Source organism: Lagopus leucura, unplaced genomic scaffold (genome assembly GCF_019238085.1).
Source record: "Lagopus leucura isolate 7727_CA_CO unplaced genomic scaffold, USGS_WTPT01 Super-Scaffold_100004, whole genome shotgun sequence".
Lineage (NCBI taxonomy): Eukaryota > Metazoa > Chordata > Aves > Galliformes > Phasianidae > Lagopus > Lagopus leucura.
In genome coordinates, this window is record NW_024962264.1 from 11,479,497 (window position 1) to 11,489,293 (window position 9,797).

Here is a 9,797-nt window from a genome sequence, read left to right on the forward strand (position 1 = left end):
ATTCCTAGCTTAACAATTCACTATATCTCAAAAACATCTGACCCAATGTATACATGATAATCCTATCTCCCCTCTGAGTAAGTCATATCAGAGCACATCTTCACTGAAGATTTATTACGGTAAGCTCAACCACTCACAAGACAGAAAATAAATACTACAATTTTTGCTCAATTAAGCTACTCAGTACCTTCTCTGTATAATTTAGCTGTCTTCTAACTACCAATGAGTCTCAAGTGAGGACATGAGAAGTCTAATCCCATCAGCTGATTCACAGAAATATACCTAGTGAAATCAGTAATGTGACATTTTTTGTTACTACTAAGCAAAGCTATTTCTCTCATCAGAAAGATTTAAGAGTATCTCTTTCTAGTCTTTAACTTTTTTTTTTTTTTTTTTTTTTTTTTTTTTTTTTTTTTTTTTTTTTTTGTTAAAACGGTTTTCTCCAGATGGTTTCATTTGTATGAAAAGGAGAGAGCTGTTACTTGATCTTTCTGGCCCTGACAAAAGAGATTAGGAAACAGCAATGACGTTATCAAATTCTGGACCATTCTAGGCTCCAACTTCATTTGAACATTCAGTCCTGGAATCAATCTTGTGATGGAAAACGGCTTACTTCATAGTTCGTTATGAACTTTTCAGTCATAAGGACAAATTTTAATTTTTACTGCAATCTAATTTTGAGCCATTAATGATTTGGTGATTTGAGACAAGGAAAAGTATCAGGGGAAGCACCATAAAGGCCAGTGGTCAGCCAACCTCGTAAGCTCACAAAAATCATGTGGCAAGAAATCAGTCATATTCTGCTTCAATGGGAACCTTCCTTCTCTCCCCCTTGCTCCTTCCCTTCTATTTCCATCTTCTCACACCATGCTATGATTTCAGGTTACTGTCTTAGGGAAGGAAACAAAACAAAATTAAGGAAAAAAAAAAATCAATATCTTGTTTGGATATAAATAAAGAACTGCTTTCCTTTAGCACTGTCTATCACATCACTGTGGGACTAAAAATTATCTATAAAAATCTCTGCGTTTTTACAAAAAAAAAAAAAAAAGTAAATTATAACCATAGCAGATTTCAGGAATTTTTCTTACTTGCCAACTGTGGAGCAGAGTATACAGAAAAACGTACAACAGAAAAAAGACTGCAACCTTTTTTTTTTTTTCTCTTCAGCTACATAGAAAGCAGGTTGTCTTATTTTAAAAGAATAATGTGTAGGATACAATTTTAGGAAATAATTTTGAAGAATATTGCTTCTCATAAATGTGACACTATCCTTAAACTCGTATATTTAAGAGGTGATAAATTTCATCTAATAGTCAGTGAAAAAAAAAAAAAAAGGATGTTTAATATTAAGCAGGATAGTCACTGAAATAATGTTTTGTCAAACAATAACTAGCAATATGGAGGCTAATTTAACTAATCATTAGTAAACAATAATTATTAAATTACATAGGAACAACAGATTACCTGTAAATATCATCCTCTGAAAAGCTACAGTAAAGAAAGTAATCTTGGTAGGAGTGTTATTAGTAGTACACTGGCTGATTGCTTTCAGCTACAAATTGCAAAGATGATTCCCATCCTTGTACCCTAGTAATTGTCAGTAGAGAGAATGCCAGACTCAAAATGTGTGATTTGAGAATCCATTGATCAGCCTGCACGAATGAATACATATTTAAACACACAGTATCAGTATCTACATGTGCATAACTGCTGCTAGCACAGCTGCAAATCATTGTAAAAATATTTGTTTTAGTCCAAAAAAAGTAAATTTTATTTTAAAATCTTGGTATTTTGTTGATCCAATTACATGACACCATTGCACTGGCTAAAACTGGGGGCTTTCTGCTCTGATTTTGAAACACTTCCAGTGTTAATTCTTCTGGAGAAAACAAACTAAGCCAAAAAAAAACAAACAGAAATAAGAAAACCATCTTTGTTATTCATAATTCAAAATTTAAATAAGATTTATTTAGGAAACAGATTTTAAGTATCTCAACAAATACGTGGATATTCAGCCAGTAAGAGAAAGCTATCCTGTCCTTACAGAAGTGGTGCTTTACTTTTGGAATGAAAGAAACATTTTGATATCACACAACATATTATAAGCCATTTCTCACAGTTTTATAATAAAAAATGTCTTGTCTGCTGAGGCATACAAAGCCTAACATTGATTTCAGTAACATCACTTATAGATATGGCATGGCTTTTCTTTCAAATTTGCTTAAAATTAAGTTTGATGCACTTGCTGTTCTTACAATTACGTTATCCCAGTAGTAATGTAACTGCATAGCTGCTAGATTATTAACTTACCTGATTGTACTATGTTTATGGACATTACTCAAGAATTATATACCACAGAAATTTTGTAACTACAGTTTAAAAACCCGAAATTCTCAGATTAGCTAAAAATATAGAGTATGAATACAAATATTTTCAAAAAAGGTACACCTATAAAATCTGCCTACGAATAAAGCAGAAAATATGTGATATTTCAGCTTTAATCTTTGAGAGGCTTTTCTAACTTTGAAAAACAGCACATTACAAAATGCTGAGGAAACTTATAAAGGCAGACCTCTTTGCCTAGGTAATGCAGAACAGATGTTAAAATTCTCATTGCTGTTTCCCTTTTCTACAAACTCCTTCAGAGTTTGTGTGTGAAAAGAGAAATATAATAGGATTTTTTTTTAAAGTTGTAATTTTAGCACCAGTAAAAGGCTGATGTGATCAAATCAGCACTGTAACACGCACTTTGAAGCCCGAAGGACTTCCTTCCTAAAGCATCAGTAACTGTTCCACATCAGCCACAAGCACTCAGAGTACTAACATGGTCCTTTTCTCCATAAATATGCTTCTAAATAATTTTCCTGTCACTGCCACACTGCTGGATCTCACAGACTGTGACAGCATCTCTTTAATAGAGAGGAAGGAAAAATCTGAACTTTGCAGTCTTTCAGATGATGACCTGCTAATAAGGTCCTGCACAGACCCATCACTGAACCAACTTCATGTTTATCATCTTTCAACCTGATCCTAATGGAAATAAAAGAAGTGAGGCTTGAGTTTGCTTTAAAAAGATTGTTCTCCTACATCACCTGATCAGATAAATGGCATTTTTTACACTGTCAGTCAGAATACTTACTAGCTGGATTATGTTATCATAAAAAAATGAAGGTGACCCAGGGGTGTTGTAGAAAAAGAAAGCAAGTCCACTGGCTGAGTATTACACGATAGGGCTTTAGGGTGCCGCTAAAGTTATTGCCCCTAAACTTAAACCTGGTAATTTTCTAGATTTTCATTTGAAAGTGTCTTACGGAAGTTTTGCATGTTCATTCGTAGGCTAGAAAAAAGAGAAACAATTTGCCTGGTTGGTCAAATTCCAATCTGGTTAATAGAATGTTTTTTTTTTTTTTCCATGCAGCTAGCGTGATCTTGCAATATTAATTGTTAAGGTGCCTAGAGCCCTTATATATGCATCTTTTTATTATTTAAATATTGAAATAAATAAATCATCTCACTTAAGCAACTAGCAATTCAGATTTGTAAGAATTCTTTCATTAATTTTGATGGTGCTGAACCCTAGATATGTTCTAAGTCTCCAGAAAAATAATTCAGTGAGTAGTCTCTCGTAATGTCTAAATATAAATACCTCAGCTGTAAGAAATCAAACGTTATCGAGATATTTTTCATTCACTGGGTTTTTAAATATCTAATGGTGTTTCAAATGCTACACTGTAGAAGTCAGCAGTTGAGCGTGGCTAAATAATAATTCAAAATTACAAAAACATATACGTATATATACTAAGCTTGCACCCCAAAGGAAATATTTCACACAGGTTCAGAAAAAAATAAAGGGGGGGAGGGTGAAAGAGCAAAATTTCAAATATAATTACTGACACAATCTTAACTATAATGTTGCAAACATGATGTAATACCTTGGTAAATACACAAATTAATAAAGCCAAGGAGTTAAATGCTTTGATACGTTTAAGATCAGGAGAAACGATCCATCACTATTTAATATCAGCTTCAATTTTTAAATGCCAAGTTCCACTAAAAAGGGTAGGGCCTAGGGAACTTTAAATTTATATGATTATGATGACTAGAAACAAAGGAAACAATAAACTTATGGATGTTAAAATGCCTTGAAAAAGCCAACTTACGCCGCAGCTTCTTGTTTTGACAACCCTTTGATATTCTTCGCCAAATAATCATCTATGCCATCTTTGTCTTTGATCAAGTGAATCCTAAATTTAAATGAAAAAAATTAAAAGAAACACTGTGAGCTGCTAACACAGACTTCCGTGGCATGTATAATATATTAGCATTGCCAAGTAGAGCTAAATACTGAAATATTGACAAAGTAATGTTTTCTATAAAAACATACAAATATCTTTTTAATTTTTTGGTCTGCAGCCATTTCAAATCCTTATTTCTGCAAGAAATTAGAATTGGCTTAGCTTTCAAGCACTGAGTTACATGGTATTTCTGTCTAAACCAGAAGAAGCTGTATATTAGCTGAAGAAGTAATAACTGATGCTGTATATTAGCTGAATAAGTAATAATGGATAAAGCCACCAATATTTGAACTGCTTTCTAAATCATTACATTTTTTGCATTATTGCTATGGACCAACGTGGTTTAAGCAATTGTGCATCTAAAATTTCTAAAAAATAAAATAAAACAAGTAATCCCAAACCCAGCTCAAACATATTTACTTTCCTTAGTGCAATGCACATGTTTAAGCCTTTTCTCTGCTGCCCACAATTTGAGCAGCATGTTACAAAAAGAGGTCCAACAAAGTGGCACAAGGCACTGAAAGAAATGGAAATATTCCTATACATTTATTAGTGCAAAGATCTGATTTTGAAATTCAAACCATACTTCACATTTTATTTAAGCCAGCATTGCTACTCTGAGACACAAGAGATGTCTTGAATTTTAAAGGATAATTTGCACTTCCTGACCATAAAGTCTACTCAAACAGATTCTTATAACCCAGCCACAGACGACGTTATCTTCATAAAAATAATGTGATTTTTTTTTCTTTAAAAAACCATAAAGATTGTCTGGTTATCACTCAAAGATAAAAGAAATTCAACATCAGTGTTCCACATAAATCTGTAACTTCTTCTCTGCCTGTATGATAGTGCTGACTTTCGTTACAGGTATGAGAGTCAATTCTTTTCATAATGTTAGCTAATACAAGCAATGCACCCTTCACTGCTCTGAGAATACCACAGACACTTTCTGAAATTCATTTAAATGAAAACAAAATAGCTAAGCAATTTAGAGATATTTTGACATGTCTGAATTTCAAACAATGAAATAGTAAAAACCTGTGGCACGAACAGGGCATTTAAATTTGTTCCTGAGTTTACTGTTACTGATATACACCGATAGAAGCTTGTGCTTTCCCACAGCATGTAACAGAATTGCTGCTGACCACCAAAGATATACACCTTAAGGATATTACCATAAAAATTCAGTGAAAATTAATGCCAATGTTTCATCAGTATCAAAATTTTCACAGAAAAACAGTCACAATTTAGGAAGATGAGTAGTGTTGTTAGGAAAAAGAAGATAAGGCAGTTATTTTAGATTTTAAACTAATGTAAACTGTATTTCAAGACAGAATATGTTTATATCATTTAAGAAAATATATTTAAAAAGCAGTATCTTTGGATCATGAAATGTGAGAGATTCAGAAAACACACCCACACGAAAGGCAGATCTTTGTACCTTAAGGCTGCAAAAATGAGTCTTCTTTGCCTCATAAGCATACAAAGAAAACAGCAGATATAGATGGGAAAAAATATTAAAGGTCCAGACCCCCAGACTGAAACATTCATCTACAAGATACAAATTTCTAGGCATCACTGTCACCTCTCTGCAATATAATCTACACTGCAGTTAAAAACAAGTTCAAACTGGAATAAAGGAAAGTCTGATGCCTTCCTACTGTCTTCTCAAATTAATAAACAATATCTACATACAGAAAAATTGGGAAAAAAGCCCCACAAAATCACACACAATTTGAACTATCACCTGCCATGGAGTCAATATATAAAGTTCTGAATTCTGACAGGGAATAACTTTCACACTTACAAAACAAACAAAAAGAGAACAGGGGAAAACAAACACCTGCAGCCAAGGGAAAAAATGAACAGAAGCAACAACTTGCAAACCAATTAGTTTACAGAAGCCCCGAAGTATCCGGAGTATTGAACTGATGGAATTACACTGGAAGAAATGTAAGGTACTGAAAATAACAAATAATTAGCTCATTTTGGCTGCTATTGTCAATGATATTAATACAGGAACAACACAGACAAGACAAGCAGACAATATACATAGAAACAAAAAAAAAACAGAAATTTCCATTATCTCAAACACTCATTACTTAAAACATTGTTACATGTGTTACGTGCAATGGAGATTAAAAAGAAATATAATTGATAACAACTGACACCGTGACTAAGAATGGATGTTATTTCTAACAGAGAAGTAAGCTAAGGATGATACTGACTAAGAAGCATTATTTTTATTCTTCCATAAGTTGTCGCTTGCTTTTTCCAAACAGTTGTAGCCTTATTTTTCCAGCATTTCAATGATGACTCACGATATTCCATAAACAGTTTATATGAGGTGTTCTTCCTCTATAAATTGAATCCTATTTAATTTTAAATCACTCCCTTATTAAAAACAAATATATTTTAATCCGATTGACAGTTACCCCACAGTTGGCTTTTTGTATCATTTATTCCTAATAACTATTTTTGTTACCAGTTCACACAGCAAAATAGCTACAGATTTTGATCAGAAACAGACTTCAAGATAAATACAACTGGCTTTTTAATCAAAGAACAGTACAAAGTCGCATAAAGCATGAAGGACCAAACAGGTTCTCACATAACTCTCTATTCTCACTGCATATTCTGTTCAGTTTTTTCAGCATTTTCTATCAAAGAAAATGGCAGAGCTTGTCTTGCTTTAATCACTACGCACCCGCAGCATCATCCACACCATCACAGAATCACACATTTCTTCTTTGCAGACAGACACAACATCATGCAGGAGTGAAGGAGGATGCCCTTTTAGAATGTGGCACACCCCAAATAAAGGAGAGAAGCAATCCTATCTTGGGTAAGTTCTCCCACAATGGACCAAATGTTGCTCCAAAAGTAATGCATCCTATTTATTTCCACGGAAACTACAACAATTAAAAAGAGCATAACAGCACTACTTGATGGACCAACTTCTCAGCCACAAGCCACTGTTTTTCAACACTGTCACCACCATTAGTTATGCCAGTGATGAACAAGAGCCTGCACGCTGTGCTCATAAAAATCTGTACCTGCAGAGATGACCAACTGCTGCTGTCACCACTGCTCAAGTGCACCACCCAACACTGTTTGGTCTCCATAAACATTCAGCAAGCATCAATAAATGTCAGTGGGTTGCCTCAGATAGGAATTCAGTGACACACCTTTGCTTCACACACACTTCCATGTCAGATGCCATTATGTCAGACTGCTCTCTGCTGCCATTCTCACACAGCAACACAGAATAGGATACTGGTGGGAAGGTTCAGCCTCCACCACCATCTGCCTCTGACGTCATGGGCCAACTCAAGAAAACTCAGGGCAAAACTGAAGGCAGAGCAGCCCTCATAATTAATGGAAAAATTGGTGGCTACAGAACATTGCTCCAGCTGTATCAATTTAATTTGATTTTTAAAAATATTTTAAGGCACAGATCACTGCATCTTCTTATTGTATCAGTCTGCTGGTATGGCCCCCCCCCAGAAAGCCTGATTGAAGTAGTCAAAATTCTATCTCAAATAAATGGAATTGTGGAAAAATAACCTAAGTTTCTAGGACTACAATTAGTAATGAGCAACTATTAAACAGACTTGTTCTATAAAATTATGGGGCTGGATAGCAACTAGGAGTATTCACTGTAGGAGACAAAAAAACATAGATAACTAATAACTGGAAGGAGAAATGGAAACTGACTGTAAAATCATGAAGGCACATGTAGGAATATAGCTTGAAAGGATTATGATACTGTGTTTTATACAGGTACTAACCACAAGATAATATTGTTGTTTTCAGGCATTATATTTTATATTAGATATTCATTCATTGTATTTTGAGAGATGCCAAACTGTTTTTTTGTTGGAATGAAAAAAGGACCATTTTTAAAAATCCAAATAGGTACATTTTTATTAACTTCCATTTTATCAATGCAAGACAAAACTCGCTATTCAGAAATAACTTCCTACAGTTTCTGAAGATGCTTTGAAAAAATAGGATGAAACATCTACCTTAAACAGAATGCATTTCCATTTTTTCTTCCTTTTAACAACAAACCTTTCCTAGGATAAAATTCAATTCTTTCTTATTTTTGCATTTTTAAACACTGCAACAAATTGAAAAGAATTCATCAAATTTGCACATCAGATTGAAGCTATTCACAGTAAAAATAATCATACTCTGAAAGAAAAAAAGGCACGTACCTGGCAAAACCTAATGGTGGACAAATCGTTGGTTCTTCAAACCTGGGATGCCATGGTGGACTTTGAATGATTTCTTGAGGCAACACTTTCATTTCAACTAAAAGAAGTAAACAAAACCCCAATTATTTGAAATATTTTCACAATGATCTAGTTTCCTTTTTACCACTTTTCAATTAAATCTTTTATTTTCACTGCATCACATATAATACTGCCCTCCGGTTCCACACCAATCTGTTTGGACCTCAGCATGGCTTCATGAGGACGCAATGCTTAAGAATAGATATAACCTTAAGGTCAGTAGTTTTCTTTCTTTCATTGGAGTGCTTTTAGTGCTTTTTTTTTTTTTTTTTTTTAATCTACATAGAAACAACCAGTGCAGGCATCTTACTTGCATGTAATTCCCTGTGCTTCCTCAAGCTAGGTATGCCCAAATGTTAATAAACTATGCTGGTACATAAGGTGAAGAAATGACTGAACATGCAACGTGAAATGCAACAAGAGGCAGTGAATTAATGTTCAAAATAATACATAACTGTCCCAATAACAAGCATGTGAGTAGAAAAATCCAAGTAATTCTATACACGCAACATAGGATTTTACTTAAAACAAAAGCAGAAAGCCCCAGTTATGTAGAATTGTCTAGCTTGTCATTTTGAAGTACATAAATGCTAATAGGACTTCTTTGTCATAGAGAGCTACTGTGTTTTTTCCCCAAGTATTCAGCCTCCACTTCCTACCATTAAAGTTTCAGCTGCCAGTTCCTTCATTTTGCATGTCTGTGATCTGAGGACGTTAGCAGCAGGAGCACCCTCACTTTTAAATTTGGTTTAATGTAGGTATTGCATGCCCTGCTGGTAGGCCCCAAGGCAGAAACTTTTAATAGGGATGGGAAAATAGAATATAAGGGGGGGGGAGGAGGAGAGGAAAGAAGAGGAAGAAGTTAACTATTTGCTGCATTTAGAGGAAGAAAATTCCTTTTGTAGGAATAGAATGATAGATACAAGTCAACTTGATGATCAGTATCAGACTAGAAGAATATTTTATTTATCAGCCTTTCTGTGAATGAAAGCCATTTCACTGATGAAATATTTTGCTACATTTATTATGACGCTTTTTTTTCCTTTTAATTTTTTAAGTTGTTACTTAGAATGGAATAGCAATAAACTATGGGTTGAAAAGATGTCAGAATATAGTTAATTCCTCTGAGTCGCACTTTTAGGGCTTGTAGTCCTAAATTTGTTACAGAAAAAAAAAAAAAAAAAAAAAAAAAAAAAAA

The 9,797-nt window shown here is 34.0% G+C and overlaps 1 protein-coding gene across 10 annotated transcripts in view; it reads right to left on the reverse strand.

Moving 5' to 3' along the window:
- TTC29 (tetratricopeptide repeat domain 29) overlaps window positions 1-9,797 on the reverse strand; it is a 316,699-nt gene that overhangs the window by 110,391 nt on the left and 196,511 nt on the right. For all 10 annotated transcript variants that reach the window (XM_042870538.1, XM_042870535.1, XM_042870537.1 and 7 more), the window contains 2 exons: window positions 8,522-8,618; window positions 4,164-4,247 (listed from right to left, as the gene is read on the reverse strand). In XM_042870538.1, coding sequence (XP_042726472.1) covers window positions 4,164-4,247; window positions 8,522-8,613 — 176 coding nt within the window. In that variant the 5' untranslated portion in view covers window positions 8,614-8,618. The remainder of the gene's footprint in view (window positions 1-4,163; window positions 4,248-8,521; window positions 8,619-9,797) is intronic.